At 44.6% G+C, this 23,795-nt stretch overlaps 1 protein-coding gene across 1 annotated transcript; it reads left to right on the forward strand.

Moving 5' to 3' along the window:
• Positions 1–165: 165 nt before the first annotated feature.
• LOC141194351 (uncharacterized) lies at positions 166–19,960 on the forward strand. The gene is made up of 7 exons (XM_073662254.1): positions 166–228; positions 14,640–14,789; positions 14,919–15,095; positions 15,179–15,302; positions 15,386–15,483; positions 15,682–15,772; positions 18,275–19,960. Exons 2-7 carry the CDS (start codon positions 14,712–14,714, stop codon positions 19,714–19,716), a joined length of 2,010 nt encoding a protein of 669 aa, XP_073518355.1. The 5' UTR covers positions 166–228; positions 14,640–14,711; the 3' UTR covers positions 19,717–19,960.
• Positions 19,961–23,795: the final 3,835 nt, after the last annotated feature.

The raw sequence follows: 23,795 nt of genomic DNA on the forward strand, positions 1-23,795 counted from the left end.
CCGTACGCCTCGTACACACGCGGCTCTGCTACATCCACACTGTAAACCCCTCCTGACCCCACACATAAACTTCAGCTCATCCAGCACCATGACAACCAGCACAGCAGAGTCCTGCATCCACTGAGGCCCCTGATCATGTGACCCCTGACTCCTCCCCTCCTGTGACCTCATCACAGGTCCTGTGGGCACAGAGCAGCCATATATGTGGTGGCGGCTCTGCAGGTGGAGGTATGTGGAGACCCCATTACTGGGCGCAGGGGGCATTAACCCCTTCAGCACGGAGACTCTTTTGGGGGTCTTGTGTTGCCCCTTTATAAGAATCATAAGGTTTTTGTTCTGTTTCCTGTAATAGATACATACGACCCAACTATGGAGACAGGAAGGTGGAAACGTATTGTTCTCATAGTACAGGACCCCTTTACTGGCCCCACAGTGTAATGCCCCCATTATGCCCCTTATGTAGGATGTATGATGCCCCCACAGTGTAATGCCCCCATTATGCCCCTTATGTAGTATGTATGATGCCCCACACAGTGTAATGCCCCCATTATGCCCCTTATGCAGGATGTATGATGCCCCCCACACAGTATAATGCCCCCATTGTGCCCCTTATGCAGGATGTATGATGCCCCCACAGTGTAATGCCCCCATTATACCCCTTATGCAGGATGTATGATGCCCCCACACAGTGTAATGCCCCATTATGCCCCTTATGCAGTATGTGTGATGCCCCCACACAGTGTAATGCCCCCATTATGCCCCTTATGCAAGATGTATGATGCCCCCACACAGTGTAATGCCCCCATTATGCCCCTTATGCAGGATGTATGATGCCCCCACACAGTTTAATGCCCCAATTATGCCCCTTATGCACGATGTATGATGCCCCCCACACAGTTTAATGCCCCAATTATGCCCCTTATTTAGTATGTATGATGCCCCCCACACAATGTAATGTTCCCCCAGTACTGCTTGAGGTTTTACAGTTGGAATAATCCCTCTGGAAAATGGTTTTCCCTCTGCCTACTCCCCTCCATGTATACCCTCGAGCATGTATACAGGCATGTAGGGGAGCAGGCCTTACTAGATATTGAGGCTTTGTACAGTAATATTCCGCATGAGGATGATATCAGAGGAGTAAGACATTTCTTGAAATCAAGATCAATAGAGTGTAGCAGACATAATGACTTCATCGAGGATCTTCTAAAATTCCCTCTTACTCAAAACTTCTTTCTTTTTGACAGGAAGTACTTCCACCAGCTCAGGGGTACTGCGATGGGGAGCCCCTGTACCTCCTTGTATGCTAACCTATTCCTGGACTGGTGGGAAGAAACCATAATATTCAGGGATGATCATAAAGTGGTGGCATCCATATATTGGGGTACAGTATAGATATATTGACTACATTTTTATCATCTGGTCAGGGACGAGTGAACAGTTTCTTGAATTTGTCAGGGAACTCAACATCAATAGAGTGGGCCTGAGATTTACATCTGATTTTTTTTTACCAGTTTCCTTTCCAGGATGTATTAATTTAGAAATAACAGGATTGGACCCTAGGGACACTCTACCATAAACCTACAAGCACTAATAAACTATTGAAGTGGGATAGCCACCACCTCATCCCCTAAAAAAAGGAAAACCCAATGGGTCAATTTTTACGGTTGAGAACTAACTGTACTAATGTCACAGATTCTAATATACAGCGAATATACATGAACACCAGATTCAGGGATAAGGGTTACCCACAGTACATTTTGGATTCCACACAATCGTTTGCAGAAAAACGAGAGAGATAGAAACCCCTCCATACCAGACCATGAGACCAAGAAAAAGATGGTGTTTTAAAACCTCACCTTGCCACCCCGCCTGACGTTACTATTACAAATATCAAAGAAGACTGACCGTCACTATCAAAATAGAAAACTGGTGTGTACAGGTGCTTACTAAGAGTAGCCATCTCCATATATAACAATCAAATAAAGTAGTACTCTGTAATGCTAAGTATGCAAATATGAAAAATATGAAATTTGAATTGCATTACTGCTGTAGAAAGTAGAAATAACTGAGAAATCTTAGTGCTTAAATTGGCCAATTCATGTGTACCCGGCAGCCATGATAAGGAGTTTCTCTTTGCCAGGGCCTAAATAGTGTGAATCCTCTCTTGGGCCGGTTTCACATGTCCTTATATTTCCGGGACCGGAAAAACTGGTACCTGAGATATCCGTGTGTCCGTCTGTGGCAACCGTGTGCCGCCTGTGTGCAGCATCAGGATCACACGGACCGGCGCCTGGGAATCAGCGCTACAGTTAGCACTGTCCCCAAGCGCCGGGTGCTGAACACTGACTCATCCTGGTTCCCTGCACAAAGAAGACTGACCGTCCCTGCACCTCCTCATCTTCCATCTCCAAATTGTCGTCCATATCAGTGACAAACTGGAAGCACTGCCTCAGTGAAGCGGCAACAGGTTCTGTTGAAACTCTTTTCTTAAGGTGACAAACAGCACACCACTGCAGAGTTGTTGAAAGGTCTAACAGACCAGGCAGATCTGTGGCTCTCGCCACTGAACCTACAACCAGGTATGGTTGTGTGTGATAATGGTCTTAACCTGGTGGTGGCTCTGAAACTTGGCAAGCTCGTATACGCTCCATGCCTGGCCCACGTGCTCAACTTAATGGTTCAGCGTTTTCTGAAACCTACCCCGATTTGCCTGAGCTACTTGTGACGGTACACCGCATGTGCGCCCATTTCCGCAAGGCAGCCATAGCTGTTGCCGGACTGGCAGTGCTGCAGCAGCTTTCAAGTTCGAGCTTACAGACTGTTGTGCAACGTGACCACGCACTGGAACTCCATATTACATGTGTTGGCAAAGCTTTGTGAGCAGAAGAAAGTTGTAGTTGAATACCAGCTACATCATGCTCGGCCTCCGCGCATAACAACCGAGAAGTAGGCATGGATGTCTGACATCTGTGAGATTATACCAAACTTTGAGGAATCGACAAAGAGGGTGAGTGGCAAAGATGCCATAATCAGGGTAACCAATCCGCTTCTGTGTCTACTCAAACACTCGCTGCTCACAATTATAGAGGAAGCTTTGCATGTGAACCAGGAGGAGATGGAGGAAGAATGAAGACAGGGTAATACTACCAAGCCCAGCCTCATGTCAACTTCTCTGGATGGGATGATAATGAGGAGGAGGAACAGGAGATGATTGCCTATGCTACAGAGGGTGCTAGCCACACCAGATTCATCCTATCTGTTTAGCGTGAATGGGGTGAAGAGGAGGAGGAGAGCGAGGAGGAAAAGGAGGAGATGGATAGTAGTCCTCCTGGTGAGGACAGGGAAGTCTGTTGGGAATCTGGCACACATGGCTGACTTTATGTCCCGCTGCTTTCCCGTGACGCTTGCGTTGCACGAAGTTTAGCCAACACTGATTACTGGTTGTTCACTCTTCTTGACCTATTCTACAAGCAGAACTTTCAATCTCTCCTTCCTGCAATGGAGAGGGCTAGTAAAATGGTGCAATACCAGAAGTCCCTAGTTGAACAATTAGTACAAAAATTACCATCTGACAACACTGGCAGCAGAGGTCATAGATCCTTGGACAACCGAGGAGCAGAGATGAAGGAGACTCAAACCAGGTCACACAGAGGCAGGGGGAGACTATCAAAGGTCTGGGACAGTATCATTAGACCCTCCCAGTGCCCTAATGCACGGGATACTCTAACAAGGAGGGAAACGTTTTGGAACAGCATCCCCCATGATTCCTCTGTGCCATACAACTATAGGATATCCGAACTGGACATGTGGCATCAACTGTTTCTCTACGCCTTGGAGGTGATGGCCTGTCCTGACACTAGGGTTTTGTCAGAGTGGGTTTTTAGTGCCGCTGGGGCATAATAACTGATAGGTGCATCCTTCTGTCAAATGAAAAGGCTGACAGGTTGACTCATATCAAAATGAACAAGATCTAGATTGGCACAGGCTTTTCAACCCCACCGGATGACACTAGCAGAACATAAATCCAATTAAAATGTTCCTTTTTTTCTGGTGCATTCCCATACACCCCTTTTCCACTCAAACAAGTGTATACGGTTCATGGTTTATTATTTTCCGTGTCCTCCTCCTTATCCACCATATCAACAGGGTGATCGTGAGACCCTCGCTCTTATTTTTTTTACAGGGTGTGTATGATGCCCTTCGTCATCATTTTGAGAGGCCTACCTCTAAAAATCTCTTACACGCACACATATCTATGTGTATAATCCCCAGGGGGAAATGTTTTTCAGCCCTTGCACTTAGTGAATATGCTTTACCAATCTAGGAGTCCCACTCCTTTCAACTGGAATACAAATGTTTTCTGAGGCCCTCCTCTACGTCTCTTCTAAGCCATATTGAAATCCCTCCTTCTAATTTTTGGCTGCCCTTGCACTATCTAACAATTTTAACAGAATGTGTATGAGGACCTTTTTATGTCTAATACAGGGTATATCAGAGATCCTTCTCCTTCTTATTTTTGGCAGTTCTTAATAGGGAAAAGAAAATATGTAGCCTGAAAAGGACTTTTGTTTTAGGTTGTTGCAGCAGTAAATATTGTAGTGCGGCAGTGTTCACAATGTGCGGTAATGAGGCAGTGACCCAAGGAAAGTTCAGCTTAAATGTCTTTATTTGCAAAAACTCACAATTTAAATGCAAATGATGTCCTCCGGATTGCAGCTGGGTGGTCCAAACCCCCGTGTAAACTGGTTGACGTGGGCGACTGCAGCGCTGTTTTCCTCTGAGGTGCGCCAGTAACATTGCCTTCACAGGCCTGTGTTATACCTTCACACAGGCTTGCAGTGCACAGAGTCTCCTGCACTGGAGCTAGCAAACAAACCACTGACATTCCCAAACCTTTGCTGCAGGTTTTTAAATGAAAACTGTTGACATGAGCCACTTGTAAGACTCGGGCTGGAGGGAGTGATCCACCCCACTTCCATCCTGTAGATCACTCCAAAAATAAAAGCCCATGTCGGGTTTTCTTAACCCAACTTCTTAAGCTTGACCTAGTCCAAACTTACTTTTATTTTGCACTACAACCATAGCTATGTCTGTGATTGCAATGCACTCTAGCGGGTTCAATAACCTTCTATGAGAATGCTGGGGGATACATACCATCTCTTGCATATGATCCTCCTCACTGCCTCACAATGGACTTTACCAGTCTAGGAGACACACTCCATACAAATGGGAAAAATTTCAGAAATCTCATGCATACTATTCCTTTTTTTTCCTGACATGGAAGACTGCTGCATTTTTGAAACAAGCAACATGTCAATTCTTTTAGCATTTTTCCAGCGTTTGTGCTGCATTTTTTCAAAATTGAAAGCAATGAGAAAGTGCAAAATGCAGTAAAAATGCTACGGGTGAACATAGCCTAAGGAGTGGAGGAGGCGGTTTTTTTTTCTCTTTTTATTTTTGCCGCTATGGTGCCCATAAATTGAGAAGGCTCGTGCGGCTCAGCACCAGACACCATCTCTTTTCCCATCATCACAATTTCAACGATCTCCACATTCCCACGATAGTGATGCAATTGAAAAAAATAGTAAATCAGGGAGTCGAAAACTCGCTGACACACCAATCAGCCTTTGCCTGTGAGTCTGAGACTCCGTGCACTGCAGGCACAATGACGTCACACCTGTAGGGCCTCAGTACTCACACTGTAAACAGTACTGTGTTGTTTTTTTTAAATATCAGGAATAGTGGGGGCATCATATTACGTGAAGGACTGTGGGGGCTCTCATACTGAGTGGGCGGCTGGTGGGGCTATTATACTGAGTGTGGGTCTGTGGTGGACTGTAAGGGCCTCCATACAGGGTGGGGGTCCTCATTTTGTGTAGCAGGCTGTTGTTGCCATAATACTGTGCGAGGTCCTGTGGGGGCCATCATACTGTGTGGGAGCCCTCATTCTGAGCTACATGGGCACACAGGAGAACAATTTTCTTGGTGATGAGTCAGATAGAGATAAGTAAGTGAGAAATGCAGACCTTTGGTCTATCTGGTTGCAAACTTAAATTTATATGGTGCTGTGTGTCAGGAGGGAGATATCAGATCTGATCCGATCTGAAGGAAAGCAAAGATTTAATGGCAATGTGAATCCAAATTCCAGGCAGGGAGCATAGCCGAGACAAAGAGCAGGGCGAGGTCCTTATCTCAGGCCAGGAGGCCTACTTGAACGGTATGGAAGGTCTAATTAAAGGGGATTAAGTTAAGGAAGGATTCCTTATCTTAGGCCAGGATTTAATCAATAATCTACTAGAGAAGAAGCCACAGTGTCTCTAAAGTGGGACGCAAGTTCTCCTACTGAAAGCTGAAGAAGCTGTGCCACTGCAAGGTGTGTGTGGCCCTCATCGAATGGACTTTGAGAGCACAAGTAACGAGTCGTACCAATGCACCTCAACCAATGAGGTCCTCACAAATCAACTAGGAGTTGCTCTGAGGGGCCATAGTGACACATCTCGACCGGTAAGGTCCCCACAGGGTATGAAGTGCCTTCCCACATTTTTTTCTTGCTGGCTGTCATAGCTTGTACAAACAAGTTATGTACCACCACATGTAACTGGAAAGTTCCTGACTCTGCATAATGCAGGAGAAGCATTCATAAAGTGTTGTGCCTGCTATCTGATGTATATAACTCTCATCAGGTTCTTGTTAAAGAAAAGTTTATTTTTAGACTTTGGTCTCCTGCATTCGACTCCACTCCAACTGGTCCGGACCTGCCAAGTACAACAGCAGCATGTGGTCTGTAGAGTCGGGGAATATGACTCGACTAAATATATATATATATATATATATATATATATATATATATATATATATATATATATATATATATATATAATGTATTTACCGTATATATATAATATATATATTGTAATGCAGCTTCTTGCTGCATTGCTAAAATGTCCAGGGGGTGTGTTCTGGCTGACCATTTACCTCCCCCTCAGGTGACTGATCACATGAGTGTGACATCATCACAGGTCCTGTGTGCACAAAAGGATATATAAATCCTGGTGGTTTTGAAACAGTAGAGAGTGAGAGGCCTGGTGATGCCTGGAAGGCAGAGGCTGTGTCCCGGATACCAGTAGCCTTGGAAGGCAAGAGGCTTGGTAGGCCTGGAGTGATGCCTGGAAGGCAGAGGCTGTATCCCTGTGTCCCGGATACCAGTAGCCTTGGAAGGCAATCGGCTTGGTAGGCAAGAGGCCTGCAAGGCGGAGGCTGGATCCCTGTGTGTGTGGGGGGGATACCGGTAGCCTTGGAAGGCACGCCACCTGGAGACTACGTCTGGGGAGCCTTAAAGTCACAGCTGTGGCAGAACAGAGCTGATAGAAGCAGCTGAGACCCGGCAAAGGTAAATCGGCGCTATAAATGAATATTGTTGCTGTACCTTGCTGAAGTCTGTATTTGAAGTCAAGCAGGCATAGCTGCCACTGGAAAGGCTCTAGGATACATGTGTAACATTCCTGCGAGCTACTAAGATGGACTGTGTTCTAAGCGGTTTATGATGTGTAATAAACTGCTGAACTTCATATTACCGGAAAATGTTGCATGTGTGCTTTAATTGACCTGGTGAAGTGAGTGCCCCCAGCATGATGAATAGCGCTACCTTACAATATATATACAGTACAGACCAAAAGTTTGGACACACCTTTTCATTTAAAGATTTTTCTTGAAGGAGTTCCCAGAGATGCTTAGAACTTGTTGGCCCTCTTGCCTTCACTCTGCGGTCCAGCTCACCCCTAACCATCTCGATTGGCTTCAGGTCTGGTGACTGTGGAGGCCAGGTCATCTGGCGTAGCACCCCATCACTCTCCTTCTTGTTCAAATAGTCCCCCTTACTCAGCCTGGAGGTGTGTTTGGGGTCATTGTCCTGTTGAAAAATAAATGATGGTCCAACTAAACGCAAACCGGATTGAATAGCATGCCGCTGCAAGATGCTGTGGTAGCCATGCTGGTTCAGTATGCCTTCAATTTTGAATAAATCCCCAACAGTGTCACCAGCAAAGCACCCCCACACCATCACACCTCCTCCTCCATGCTTCAGATATATATATATATATATATATATATATATATATATATATATATATATATATATATATATATATATATATATAAATATTCAACTATATACAGTACAGACCAAAAGTTTGGACACACCTTCTCATTTAAAGATTTTTCTCTATTTTCATGACTATGAAAATTGTACATTCACACTGAAGGCATCAAAACTATGAATTAACACATGTGGAATTATATACTTGCATGCTGGTTCAGTATGCCTTCAATTTTGAATAAATCTCCAACAGTGTCACCAGCAAAGCACCCCCACACCATCACACCTCCTTCTCCATGCTTCACGGTGGGAACCAGGCATGTTGAGTCTATCCGTTCACCTTTTCTGCGTCGCACAAAGACACGGTGGTTGGAACCAAAGATCTCAAATTTGGACTCATCAGACCAAAGCACAGATTTCCACTGGTCTAATGTCCATTCCTTGTATTCTTTAGCCCAAACAATTCTCTTCTGCTTGTTGCCTGTCCTTAGCAGTGGTTTCCTAGCAGCTATTTTACCATGAAGGCCAGCTGCACAAAGTCTCCTCTTAACAGTTGTTGTAGAGATGTGTCTGCTGCTAGAACTCTGTGTGGCATTGACCTGGTCTCTAATCTGAGCTGCTGTTAACCTGCGATTTCTGAGGCTGGTGACCTTGGATAAACTTATCCTCAGAAGCAGAGGTGACTCTTGGTCTTCCTTTCCTGGGGTGGTCCTCATGTGAGCCAGTTTTGTAGCGCTTGATGGTTTTTGCTGCTGCACTTGGGGACACTTTCAAAGTTTTCCCAATTTTTCGCACTGACTGACCCTCATTTCTTAAAGTAATGATGGCCACTCGTTTTTCCTTACTTAGCTGCTTTTTTTTTGCTGTAATACAAATTCTAACAGTGTATTCAGTGGGACTATCAGCTGTGTATCCACCAGACTTCTGCACAACATAACTGATGGTCCCAACCCAATTTATAAGGCAAGAAATCCCACTTATTAAACCTGACAGGGCACACCTGTGAAGTGAAAACCATTTCCGGTGACTACCTCTTGAAGCTCATCAAGAGAATGCCAAGAGTGTGCAAAGCAGTCATCAAAGCAAAAGGTGGCTACTTTGAAGAACCTAGAATATAAGACATATTTTCAGTTGTTTCACACGTTTTTGTTAAGTATATAATTCCACATGTGTTAATTCATAGTTTTGATGCCTTCATTGTGAATGTACAATTTTCATAGTCATGAAAATACAGAAAAATCTTTAAATGAGAAGGTGTGTCCAAACTTTTGGTCTTTACTGTGTATATATATATATATATATATATATATATATATATATATATATTTTTTTTTTTTTTTCTCCCTTAGAGGTCGGGGAGCCCAATAACATCTATTGCTGTTTGACCTGTGATTTCTATCTACGCCACTGTGTATAGGATAATAGAGTATATTAAAGTTGTTATGGACGAGACTTAACCACTTCGGACCAGAGCCTGTTTTTGCCTTCGTGACCGGGCCAATTTTTTCAATTCTGACCACTGTCACTTTATGATGTAATTACTCTGGAACGCTTCAACGGATTCCCCTGATTCTGAGATTGTTTTTTCGTGACATCAGGATAGTGGTAAAATGTCTTCGATATCACTTGCGTTTATTTGTGAAAAAATCGGAAATTTGGCGAAAATTTTGAAAATTTTGCAATTTTCAAACTTTGAATTTTCATGCCCTTAAATCAGAGAGATATGTCACACAAAATAGTTAATAAATAACATTTCCCACATGTTTACTTTACATCAGCACAATTTTGGAACCCCAATTTTTTTTTGTTAGGGAGCTATAAGGGTTAAAAGTTGACCAGCGATTTCTCATTTTTCCAACAAAATTTACAAAAACATTTTTTTAGGGACCACATCATATTTGAAGTCACTTTGAGGGGTCTTTATGACAGAAAATACCCAAGTGACACCATTCTAAAAACTGCACCCCTCAAGGTGCTCAAAACCACATTCAAGAACTTTATTAACCCTTCAGGTGCTTCACAGGAATTTTTGGAATGTGGAAGAAAAAAATTAACATTTAACTTTTTTCACAAAAATGTTACTTTAGACCCATTTTTTTTTATTTTCACAGGGGTAGCAGGAAAAAATGGACCCCAAAATTTTTGTGCAATTTCTTTTGAGCGCGCTGATACCCCATATGTGGAGGCACACCACTGTTTGGGCGCACGGCAGGGTTTGGAAGGGAAGGAGCGCCATTTGACTTTTTGAATGTAAAATTTGTTTGAATAATTAGCGGACGCCATGTTGCATTTGGGGGGCCCCTAATGTGCCTAAACAGTGGAAACCCCCCACAAGTGACACCATTTTGGAAACTAGACCCCTTAGGGAACTTATCTAGATGTGTGGTGAGCACCTTGCACCCCCAGGTGCTTCACAGAAGTTTATAATATTGAGCCATAAAAATACAATTTTCACATTTTTCCCACAAAAAATGTTTTTCATTCCCTAATTTTGCATTATCATAAGGGTAACAGGAGAAATTGCACCATGAAATTTGTTGTGCAATTTCTCCTGAGTACGCCGATACCCCATATGTGGGGGAAAACCACTGCTTTGGTGTACGGCAGGGTTCGGAAGAGAAAGGAGAGCTATGTTGGCTGGGATAGGTTGCAGACACCATGTCACATTTGAAGAGTCGCTGACATGCCGAAACAGCAGAAACCCCCACAAGTGACCCCATTTTGTAAACTACACCTCTCAAGGAATTCATCTAGGGAAGTAGTGAGTATTTTTTAATTTTTAAATTTATACCATTGGGCAGTGAAAAAAGCATAATTATATTTTTACCGCAAAAAAATGTTTTACCCTCAGATTTTACATTTTCACACAGGGCAATGGGTAAAAATGGTGCCGAAATGTGTCACACAATTTCTTCTAAAAGTGGCAATACCCCATATGTGGCTGTATCGTACCGCTCAGCCATACGGCGAGATCTGGGGGGGACGGAGCGCTATTTGACAATTGGAGAACAAATTATTGTAGAATAGGCATTTGGATTTGGGAGCACAAAATTTTATGAATTTCTTTTGGGGGGCAAGCGCCATTTCGCTTTTCCAGAGCCTTTCTGCTACCAGTAACTTGGAAGTCCCTTATATTTTTAACAGATGACGGACCTGAGTGGGGACTAGCTTTTTTTGAGGACTGAGTTGAAGCTTTTATTGGGAACATTTTACCTAACATTTATCCGGCGCTCTAGGCTGAGCACTTACTTCGGGGTTTCCATCTAAATTTCCAAGTGATCTAATTCAGATGAAACCCCTGCGGGATCCATTCACTGTAATGAGGCAGCAGAGTTACTCTGGACTCCATCTGGCCTCTGTTTAGCGGTGTCCTTTTTTTCAGAAGTGCACAAAACTGTGGCCAACCACACTTTTATGCACGCCTAAAACAAATGACACCGTGGGATCACAGGCCAGACGGCATTCACAGTGACCTATATCTGCCTCATTACAGGGAATCTTCCGTCATGGGTTCCGTCTGAATCACTTATTTCAGAGATTTACACGGAAACTCTGGCGTAAGTGCTCAGCGCAGAGCACAGGATAAATGTGAGCAGAGCATTACTGCGATCTTTGGGAGACATAATAAACAAATCAGTAGCAGGTGAAGAATTGGTTTTATTTATTTTTTACGCCGTTCCTCGTGTAATATAACTGATTAGATTACTTTATTCTTCGGGTCGGTGCGATTACAGAGATACCAGATTTATATCGGGTTTTTATGACTGACAGCTGTCACACACTAAGAGACACTTTTTTTTTGCAAAATCTAGTTTTTGCATCGCCATATTTTGAGAGCTATAATTTTTCCATATTTCGGCCGACAGAGTCATGTCACGGCTTGTTTTTTGCGGGACGAGTTGACATTTTTATTGGGTACGTGACATCTTTTGATCGCTTTCTATTCCGTTTTTTGGGAGGTAAAATTAACAAAAGCCAATAATTCAGGAATTGTTCTTTGAGGGTTTTTTTTATGCCGTCCTGCATGTGGTAAAAGTGATCAGGCAGCGTTATTCTTCGGGTCAGTATGTTTACAGCGATACTACACTTACTGTATATTTTTTTTTTATGTTTTAGCGCTTTTACACAATAAAACAATTTTATAGAAAAAATATTTTTTTTGCATTGCTTTATTCTGAGCGCTATAACTTTTTTATTTTTCGGCTGATGGAGGTGTATGGCGGCTTTTTTTTTGCGGAACAAGATGACGTTTTCAGCGGTACCATTTTTATTTCCATTTTGCTTTTTGATCGCATTTTTTTCCACTTTTTGTTTGGCGATATGAGGAAAAAGCATAGTTTTTTGCTCCGTTTATTATTTATTTTTATTACGGTGTGCACAGAAGGAGTTAATTAGTGTGACAGGTTTATAGCTCGGGTTGTTTCGGACGCGGCGATACCAAATATGTATACTTTTTTTATTTTTGCATAAACATACGGATTTATCGGTTTAATATTTTATTTATTTATTTTGTTGTTTTTTTTTTAACAGTTTGAAAACATTTTTTTTTTTTTTTTTTACATTTTTACTTAGTCCCTGTATGGGACAATAATTTTTATTTTTCTGATCACTGATCTCATGTAATGTAATAGACATATATTACATTACATGAGATCTTCACTGACTGTTTCACAGTCAGAGTCTCCTGCCTGGCTTCAGAAGCAGGCTGAGCCAGGCAGGACACCATATATGGCAGAGCTGGAGGCGGTCATGTGACCTCCAGCTGCCATAGCAACCCAAGGTCCTGGAAGGTATCAGGGGTCTTCGGAGAGGTAAGTATACCACCCCCTCTCCTCCTGCTGTCTTCTATATGTCTCGATCACTATAGATTGTGGCATATAGAAGACAGCAAAGGGTTAACATCACTGGGACCTGATCCAATCAGGTCCCGATGATGTTCCCTGTCAGAGCTATCGCTCTGCACCGCTCCTGCAGCGCTTGCAGGACCCTGGGGGTCCTGAGCGCTGCGGGACCACCCACCGTTTTTAAACGTCCGTGCTGCACGGGTGGTCGGGAAGCGGTTAACTAACATTGTGCAGTGACTCTGTTTTCCGTATAGTGATGGATATTTTTTGTTGCTAAATCTTTTATATTGTTTTTTCACTTTTAACCTTTTACTAAACTTTTTTAAACAATTCTGATTAGTGCGATCATACAACATACAAGCCTCTGATTGCTCTGGTGCTGCACTGTACTACTGTAGTGCTGTGTATCATCACTGCCTGTCAGTGTAATACTAATTACCCCATACACATGAGTTAAGTGTTGGCTGAATGGTCATTTGGCAGATGGCTATCTCTCCTAACTCCCCTATACACACAAATGTTCAAGCTATGGTTGGTATAAGAGAGTCGGCTCCAGACTCCTCTACAGGAAGAGCAAACGGATTAGTCTCTGAAATTCACGATGCCAAATCCTTCTCTGCCCTGACATCATAGGTCAGAAGGCCCCAAATAAATTATATAGTCCACCAAACCTCCCAAAAATCAGTGCTTTCATGCAACTTTAGTCTAATGTGAATAGGGGGCGATAAAAGGTAACTTATTGGAAGCTGTCTCTGGCCCGGCATAGTAGACTTTCATACATTGCAGGCCCAGACACCATTATTAGGCATTTAAGTATTGTAGTAACTAAGTAGCTCCATATAATCGAGTACTTGGGGGAGGAGGGGCATTTAGCCCATCTGTGTCAAACCTTATTAGATGCCATGTTTGCTTTTGACAGCAGCAAGTGGTTAAACTACCAGGGTTTTTATTACAGCCGCACCTGTGCCATCCCTGCGGTGAACATCTATGTTCTGGTGCCCAAAAGAGTTAATTTTTTTTACAACAAATGTTTAACGTGTTAAAAAATAACAAAATATGTTCTTTGGTATTTGCATGTTTTTTTCTTTTTACAAGAATTGTTGGTGCCAATAATATCTACTTTTTTCTGGTGTTTTTCTTGTAATATAGGAAAGCCTAATGCTAGAAATAAACCCCATAATACACTGTACATGGAGACTTTGTTATCAAATCATTTCTGCCCTCGGTGTTTGTGCAAACAAAACAGCTTTATAAATGCCTCAAACTTCTGTGTGTGAATCAGACATGAGATCTAACGTGATAGAAGATTACAGTCCGGGGAAGACGGGAAACATTCATATAGACGGCCGGTGGAGATGTAGTCAGTGACGGACTGTGGCTAACTATGTTTTAGAGCCGTAGTAGAAGATGTTTTCCTTATTATGAAGTAGTTATTTCCATGTCACGTGTAATAAATATCTCCTGCAGTATTGCTAATGCCGATTCCAGTGTCGGTAAATGAGACGAGAATTAGCTTTATGGAAGATGAGTCTATGAGAAACATGTTCAGCTGCAGACTCCGAGGAAGAAACTGCTTGTTGTCTGTGGCCTAAAATATAAAGGTTTTATTACTAGATGTAAAGAAAAAATGAAATACTGTAAAATAATAAATCTCCTCATATGTTTCCCTTATTATCTCCAGTAATTGTATTATTACACAGGTCTCTACAATATTGAATCCTCTCAATGAAGATCTTCTATATAAGAGAATTTTCCTGATTTACCCATCAAGGATGGGTATGGACAGAGACAAGATGGCGGAGAGGATATTACACCTCACCCTAGAGATCCTCTTCCGGGTTACTGGAGAGGTGAGAGATTCTGATGATGTCACATTACATCATTCTTATCTATGGAAATAACAGATGGACAGAACTGGAGAGGTGAGGACTCTGGAAATGTCTGTAGTGAGATTTATTAATGTGTCTCTCTATAACCAGGATTACACAGTAGTGAAGACCTCTAGTGAGCGCTGTCAGGACCCGGTGTCTGAGGGATGGGGAAGACCCCTGAGCCTAATCACTGGGCCTCCACCTCACCCTCTGATACATAAGGACATCAATGACCAGAAGATCCTAGAACTCACCTACAAGATGATTGAGCTGCTGACTGGAGAGGTGACACTGCTGGGAATGCTGGGACATTATACAGTAACGCTATGAAGGGATCGGGGGAATGACGGTATCATTGTATGTGTCAGGTTCCTATAAGGTGTCAGGATGTTTCCGTCTATTTCTCCATGGAGGAGTGGGAGTATTTAGAAGGACACAAAGATCTGTACAAGGACATCATGATGGAGGTTCCCCAGGCCCTCACATCACCAGGTAATAGACAGGACTAAATACACACAACCTATAATTATCTGTATGTAAAGAATGAATTCAGTCCCTGTATGTGTTTCCTCCAGATCTATCCAGTAAGAGGACAACACCAGAGAGATGTCCCCGTCCTCTTCTTCCACAGGACTGTAAACAAGAAGATCCCAATGTTCCTCAGGATCATCAGGTAGATGGAGAGAAGGTGTCATGAGATCTCCCCTATGATGTGTAGACGGCTGTGAAGGTCTTGTGTTCAGTCTTGTTTTATCCACCAGTATTATATGTTTTATACTTGTGTAATGAGAACGGTGGAGATGGCTGGATTAGAGCTGATCATAGATGGGACTTCTCCTTCTGTCTGTGACTTTTACAATATTTGTTTCAGGGTGAAGATCTGACCCATATTAATACTACAGAGACATATGTGAGGGGTGAAGATCAGTGTACAGAGGAGATTCCTACATATGACTACCCAGGTGAGTAGTAACCACTAAATGCAGAGAAGTCACAGATTCTTCCCAGTCACCGGCTGTGGCTGCTTTATTGGTCGTGTAGTCCGGTCATATCACAATCGTGTGATCACCATTTTGCCGCTAGAGCATAGCATTCTCCCCTAGTTACTCATTTTTCTGATGGAGACTGTTGAGTTTGATCATTTCAGTAGATGTGTTATTGTCTATAGTCACAGTTTTTTACTACAGTAGTTAGTGCCCAAAATACTGATTTAACCCCTTCCTGCAGCCAGATTTGTGTTCCTAATCAGGGCCCATTTTTCAAATCGTGTGTCACTTTATGTGGTGATAACTTTGGAATTCTTCACAAAGGATAATAGGAAACAAATGGACCTTACAAATTATTTTCAAACTTCTCTTGAATCCGACAATCCCCTATATACGGTTGTACACTACTGTCTGGGCACATGGCAGGTTAAGAAGGGAAGGAGCGCCATTTAGCTATTTGAATGCAGATCTTGCTGGAATAGTTTACAGACACAATGTATTGGGAGCACTGTTCATGGTCACATGGCAGCTGAAAAGATGGCTACCATCTACTCCGGAGCTATCTACTCCGTTTTCCAGATCCCAGGGATTGTCTTGCTCATCACTTATTTAACCCCTCTACATGGATCTGGAGTTACACAGAGACCCCTAGGCTTGCGCCTCGGTGTTACCTGCTATTCTGTGGAGTGAGATGGAAAGAAGAATAGTCAGGTAGCCGGGTCAGAACCAGGAGGGCAGAGAAAATACAAAATCAGAAGACACAAGAGTAGTCAGTAAACAGGCCGAGGTCACAAGAGGAAACAAATACACAAGCCGGGAGCTGAGCACAGAGGACTGAACCAGAGGAGAGCAAGGCTGTATCTGGCAGCTTCCGGCAATATGCTTCCAGCTTTAGTAGGGTGTGGTGCTTTCCAAATGGCTGAAGCAGGGAGCAGATTACTCCAGCTGGACAGCACACACACCCATACTGCCAGACAGGATGGTACTACAGGTCCCAGGCACCCAAATCATAGTGGCTGGACAGAGCCTGTGCCGCCCAGAGCTTCTGGTTCTTACGCCGCCTCCATTACCAGCGCCCCCTGCAGGATGAATAAGTCATTGCCTGATGATAGAAACAGACGTCACAGGAGCAGATCCCAGAGGAGATGGGACCCACCATTTGCAGAAGCCCTTATATGTCACAATGTCAGAAAACCAGGGCTGTAGAAATCCCCATAAAGTGACTCCATTTTGGAAATTATAACCCTCAGTGAATTAATCTATAGGAGTAGTGACTATTTTGACTCCACAGCCAATTTCCTGGAAATTAGCACGCAGTGGATTTTGGTGAGTGAAAATTGCAAATACGAGGGTCAGTCAATAAGTAATGCCTCCTATTTTTTCTCCTTTTAATTGGCAAGAAATTCAAATGCAATTAGATAGGTTGAAAACCACAACATTAACGATTAATTTGTCACTTTTCAATATAAACTCCATCCATTTCCACAGTCTTTGTTTAACAAGGGCATGTATTCCAGCATGGTAAAAAGCATGGTCTTGCTTCCTAAGCCATTGACGCACGGACTTTTTCACGGCCTCCTCAAACTCAAAGTGAATCCCACGATGAGCTTCTTTTAGCAGCCCGAACAGATGGAAGGTCACCACGAATGATGTCATCGACTCGCTGAATGTTGCTTGGAGTCACTGCAGTTACTGGCCTGCCACTCCGCATTTTGTCAGTCAACGGTGATGGCCCTTCAGCTGTGTTACAGCGACAAACCCATCGTCTAACAGTACTGACATCCACTGTTGCATCACCGTACACATTTTTCAGTCTCTCATGAATTTGAATGAGCGTTTCACCTTCTGCATGCAAGAATTCAATCACAGAACGTTGTCTAATACGAACATCGATGTCAGCCATTTTGCAAGCAGATACAGTCCTGCCACCTGTTGGTGCAGGAAGTTGCAATTGCTGTGGATTGGAGAAGAAGGTTTGAGGAACTGTGCCAAATTCGAATATTTAACATAACTACCTTATTTAAGGAGAAAAAAAATAAGAGGCATTACTTAATGACTGACCCTCGTATATTAATTTATTACCCAACACATAGTGCCCAGATTGTGCTCCAGGAGACACACACCGTAAATTAAGTGGGTTCTTCTCACTATAGTAATGCCAAATACATGGAGGCTAAATGTGGTTTGGGTGCACTGCAAGGCTCAGAAGTGAGGGGGAGATCTGACTTTGGGAGAGTGGATATTGCTGGATTGGTTTATGGAAGCCATGTTGTTTTTCAAGAGCCTTTGAGCCACTAATAATATGAAAACATCTGTTTTTCCACTGATAGATGATGGACCTGAGTGGAGACTTGTTTTTTGTGAAATGAATTGAAGTTTTTATTGGTATTATTATCACTTACATAACATTGGTATGAAATGGAATGTAAAATTCAAGGATATTATATTAAAAAATAATATTTTTTTTATTCTTAGCAGATGACTGTATCAGGAGATCAGAGGGACAGCTGACATCTTCAATTTTTAAATCAAATGATCTTGAGATTACACAGTATACAATTGAAGTAAATACCATTACTCCAGATATACCATCATCCCTTCACAGCAAAGATCTGTCATCTGATCCTTTGAAACAGGTCCTGTCCTCTGATTCATTACCGACTACTAAGGAAAAAAAGAGTCACAAAATAAGCATTAAAAAACGAACTGCTCCTAAAGCAAAAAAGCCATCTTCACATTCAAAACCTGGAAATAGTTTTCCCCTCAAAAAGTCTCTTCTTAAACATCAAAAAATTCACACAGCAGAGACTAGATTTTCTTGTTCCAAGTGTGGGAAATGTTTTAACCATAAATCATATCTTGTTTGTCATGAGAGAACTCACACACAGGAGAAGCCATTTTCATGTTCAGAATGTGGGAAATGTTTTAACCGGAAATCAGATCTTGTTAGGCACCAAAGAATTCACACAGGGGAGAAGCTTTTTTCATGTTCGGAATGTGGGAAATGTATTAACCAGAAATCAGATTTTGTTAAGCACCAAAGAACCCACACAGGAGAGAAGCCTTTTTCATGTTCAGAATGTGGGAAAAGTTTTAACCGGAAAGCAAATCTTACTAGCCACCTCAGAATTCACACAGGGGAGAAGCCTTTTTCATGTTCAAAATGTGGGAAATGTTTTAACCGGAAAGCGAGTCTAGATATCCACAAGACAACCCACACAGGGGTGATGCCTTTTTCATGTTCAGAATGTGAGAAATGTTTTAACCAGAAATCAGATTTTGTTAGTCACCAGAGAACTCACACAGGGGTGATGCCTTTTTCCTGTTCAGAATGTGGGAAATGTTTTGTGAAGAAATCATCTCTTCTTAGTCACCAAAGAATTCACACAGGGGAGAAGCCTTTTTCATGTTTAGAATGTGGGAAATGTTTTGTAGAGAAATCAAATCTTAATAAACATCAGAGAACCCACAAAGGGGAGAAGCCTTTTTCATGTTCAGAATGTGGGAAATGCTTTAACAGGAAAGCGCATCTTGAAAGCCACCAGAGAACCCACATAGGGGATAAGCCTTTTTCATGTTCAGAATGTGGGAAATGTTTTGTTGAGAAATCAAATTTTAATAAACATCAGAGAAGCCACATAGGGGAGAAGCCTTTTTCATGTTCAGAATGTGGGAAATGCTTTAACCGGAAAGGGCATCTTGATAGCCACCAGAGAACTCACAGAGGGGAGAAGCCTTTTTCATGTCCAGAATGTGGGAAATGCTATAACCAGAAAGAGCATCTTGATAGACACCAGAGAACCCACACAGGGGAGAAGCCTTTTTCCTGTCAAAAGTGTGGCAAATGTTTTGTACAGAAATCATCTCTTCTTAGTCACCAAAGAAATCACACAGGGGAGAAGCCTTTATCATGTTCTTAATGTTGAATATGTTGGAAATCAACTCTTAATAAAAATCAGAGAAGTCACACCGGGGGGAAGCCTTTTTCATATTCAAAATGTTGGATATTTTTAACCGAAAATTATATCTCCTTAAAGGGGTTGTCCACTACTAAAGCAACCCCTTGTCATTCCTCATGTTTGGCCTGGCTAAAATAGCACTCATACTCACCGTTCCGGCGCTGTTCCTGCGTTGTCATCACTCGCATTTTCGGGGCTTATGTTAGGTTGTTACATCACTGGAGCCCTGCGCCCAATCAGCGCCGGATTCACTGTCCCCTTTTTCAGACTTATTGAACATCAACAGGAAGCCAGGAGTGTGGCTGCTCTCTGACTTCCTCTTGATGTTCAATTTGTCCAACTGTGGAGACAGTGACGCCAGTGCTGATTGGGCATAGGGCTCACATGAGCCCAGGGAATGCAAGTGCCGACAATGCTGGAATGGCGCCGGCATGGGAGATTAGTTTGTGTTTTCACAGAAGAAAACCTGTATGTGTTTGAAAATGTGCATATTGCTCCCCCATCTTAATTAAACAGACGTGATAGAATTCTAATAATCCTTCTACACTGATTGGGGACAGTTCATCAGCATTTCTTTACGCGCAGACACTAATGTCTTCCTTGCAAATAAACTCCACATGTAATTGATGAGAACCGACTCATATCCATTGCATCCACACATGTCGTCCTCCACACCCTGTGGTTCCTGTGTTAAATCCAATATAGTGTTGGTGGCCTGGTATTCAATCCGTTGAAGCTGGCACAGTTCCTGTAGTTGCCATTTCTTGTTGCGACTATGCATCCACTCTGGTACTCTTCCCAAGGCGTAGCTTCTGGGGTTGGACATGGTAGCATCTGAAACCTGCTATGTATGCCTCACCTATGGTCTCCTGGGTCTGTCTATATTCCTCCCTGGTTGTGGAACCTTTGAACGGTGTCTACAACCACTAGTCCCCTGCAGCTCCCCCGGATCGGCCGGGCTGAGTAGTATCCCACCGCTGCCACCAAATGTGAAGACACGGGGTCTTCCATGGACATAATACTACTCAGACATCATAGAGTCAAGCAATATGGCAATACTTTATTTAACCAAAAACAATAAACATATAGAGCAGTCCTAGCAATGACCCAAGATGGTGCAAAATTACACAGTCTGGCCCCTGCGCTTACCCTTCCAGGACCAACTACCTCAACCCCGCACCCCGCTTTGGTTGGACACCCACAGAAAGGAAGTAGCTGCAAGCTTAGGAAGCTGATAGTCCATTCAAGTAAGTGGCCAGGAAATCCGAGGATCCTACCCTGGCTTCTCCGAACATATCCATGGAACCAGGTGACTGGATGGTACCAACCTGGCTTTCTCCGAGTGTACCATGGGTTCCAGTTGACCAAAGGGTCCCACCTGGCAACCCCAAAAAACATATCTGTAGCATCGGCGTCTCTGCCTCGTACTAGGCAGAGACGCTGTCCCTCTCACCTCCCCACTCCTGGAGCGGCGCCCTCCAGCTCTTCTCTCCCTGCTGCTTCCGGCACGCGCTCCTTCCCCGGCAGTGTGCTTAGGGCGCGCGCGCTCCCCCGCTCTTAAAGGGACCGCGCGCGCCGTCCTAAGGAGTCCTCGGCCAATTGCCGGAGGACCTCCCATTTATAAGGCACCTCCTCCAAAATGGAGGTACCCGAGCAATGTTGTTTGCACTATGTCTCACCTGTGCTTCAGCCCTCAGGTTCCGCTGCTAGCCTGACTTCTCGTCCTGCCTGCCAGCCTGTTACTTACCTGCCTTGTCCGTCAGACCGCTCACCTGGGAGCGTCTCCTACTTACCTGCCTTGTCCGTCAGACCGCTCACCTGGGAGCGTCTCCTACTTACCTGCCTTGTCTGCCAGTCCGCTCACCTGGGAGCGTCCTTCAGTTACCTGCCTGTTACCTGCCTCGTCAGTCAGACCGCTCACCTGGGAGCGTACACCAGTTACTTGCCTGTTACCTGCCTTGTCTGCTGACTGCTCACCTGGGAGCGTCCACCAGTCACCTGCCTGTCTCCTGCCTCGTCTGTCAGACTGCTCACCTGGGAGCGTCCACCAGTTACCTGCCTGTTACCTACTGTCTCCGTCAGCCTGCTCACCTGGGAGTGCCTGCCAGCTACCTGTCAGGTACCCGCCTCGCCTGTCTACCCAGAGACTGTCCCGGTCACTTGCTGTGACCACCTGCCTATCTACCCAGAGACTGCCCCGGTCACTTGCCGTAACCACCTGCCCATCTATCCAGAGACTGCCCCGGTCACTTGCCGTGACCAACTGCCTGTCTACCCAGAGACTGCCCCCGTCACTTGCCGTGACCACCTGCCTATCTACCCAGAGATTGCCCCGGTCACTTGCCGTGACCACCTGCCTGTCTTCCCAGAGACTCCCTGTCACCTGCCGTGACCACTTGCCCGCTTACCCAGAGACTGTCCCCGTCACTTGCTGTGACTACCTGCTTGCCCTCCCTGGGAGTCACCCGCTTCCTTACAAGGACTTCCCCCTTGTATTGCAGCTCAGAGGTTCCACCTCCCAGACCCGTTACAGTTTGCTCGGGCCATGGAACCCGGTGGCACCCAAGCTCCCTCGCTCTCGGACCTATGTCATGAACTGTCCCGTCAGAGGTCCCAACAGGAGTCCATCCTGAGTCACCTGCGGAATGTCAACTCTCGCCTGGACACTCTGACTGCTCCACCAGCAACCACCGCTAGTGTCATGACTCGCAACCCGGCAGCGCCGCTGCCCACCAATACCATGGCATCCTGTCCCGGACCCCGGCTGTCTGCACCTCCTCGCTTCGGAGGCGACCCCGCTCAAGCTCGGGGCTTCATAAACCAGTGCACCCTGCACTTTGAACTCTTGACTCACCAGTTTATCTCCAACCGGGACAAAGTGGCATTCATCATGTCCCATCTCACTGGGGAGGCACTGGCATGGCTTAACCCCCTGTGGGAGAGAGGGGATCCCCTGGTGTCCGACCTGTCGTCTTTCCTCATTGCTTTCCAGAGAGTCTTCGATGAACCGGGACGAAAGACCTCATCTGCCTCCTCTTTGCTACGTCTCCGTCAAGGGAGTCTCACCGTGGGCCAATATGCCATACGGTTCCGCACCCTCGCTTCTGAGCTTGCCTGGGATAATGAGGCCCTGGTGTCCGTCTTCTGGGAGGGTCTTTCCGGTCAGATTAAAGATGAGCTCGCCGGTCGGGATATTCCTACCACCCTGGATGACCTGGTGTCGCTGGCTACCCGGATTGACATCCGGTTTCAGGAACGCACCAAAGAGACCACCCGTGAGAGAAGGTTTCCCCGCCTAGCTCCTACTTTCCAGAAACCTGTCTCCTCTTCTGTCACTCACCCGAGCCCATGCAGATCGACCTGACCAAGGTGGTCAAATCTCGCCAAGAGTCTCGCCGAGCCGAGGGGAGCTGCTTCTATTGTGGCAGTAAGGAGCACCTGATTCGTTCCTGCCCGGAGAGGCCGGGAAACTCCAGTGTCTAGGACCGCTCGGAGAGGTCGCCCTAGACAAAAATAAATCCTCTCCAACCCTGACTTTGTCTGTATCTATCTCCTGGGGAGAGAACCATCACTTTGAACTCGCCCACCTGGATTCTGGATCCGCTGGAAACCTCATCTCCCAGTCTCTGGTTGAGAAATACCGTATTCCCACCAAGTCTCTGGCTGAACCCTTGTCGGTCGCCTCAGTGGATGGAAGACTCCTTCCGGTGACCATCCTGCTCGACACGGAACCCATAACCCTGCAGGTGGAAATGCTACACTCTGAGGTAATCTCCTTCCATGTGTTGCCCGGACTCTCCCACTCCCTATTGCTAGGTCTACCTTGGCTCCAGACACATGAACCCGTGTTGAACTGGCATTCCGGTGAAGTACTCCGGTGGGGGCCGGACTGCCAAAAGACCTGCCTGGTTCCAGTTCGTCCGGTTCGTCCTCCACCTACCCCAGCTAATTTACCCGGTCTTCCGGCTCCTTACTGGACCTATGCTGACGTCTTTGGTAAGAAGGAGGCAGAGACATTGCCACCTCATAGGCCATATGAT

The sequence above is a fragment of the Phyllobates terribilis genome, unplaced genomic scaffold, assembly GCF_046119375.1.
Source record: "Phyllobates terribilis strain yellow unplaced genomic scaffold, ASM4611937v1 Scaffold_69__1_contigs__length_7402412, whole genome shotgun sequence".
In the NCBI taxonomy this organism is placed as follows: domain Eukaryota; kingdom Metazoa; phylum Chordata; class Amphibia; order Anura; family Dendrobatidae; genus Phyllobates; species Phyllobates terribilis.

Excerpts from the sequence above, each read along its gene's own strand:
- LOC141194351 (XM_073662254.1), top strand. The coding sequence starts at position 14,712 with ATGGGTATGGACAGAGACAAGATGGCGGAGAGGATATTACACCTCACC. Across the intron at positions 15,303-15,385 it reads CCAGGCCCTCACATCACCAG|ATCTATCCAGTAAGAGGACA; the intron begins GTAATAGACAGG and ends TGTTTCCTCCAG. Across the intron at positions 15,773-18,274 it reads TCCTACATATGACTACCCAG|ATGACTGTATCAGGAGATCA; the intron begins GTGAGTAGTAAC and ends TATTCTTAGCAG.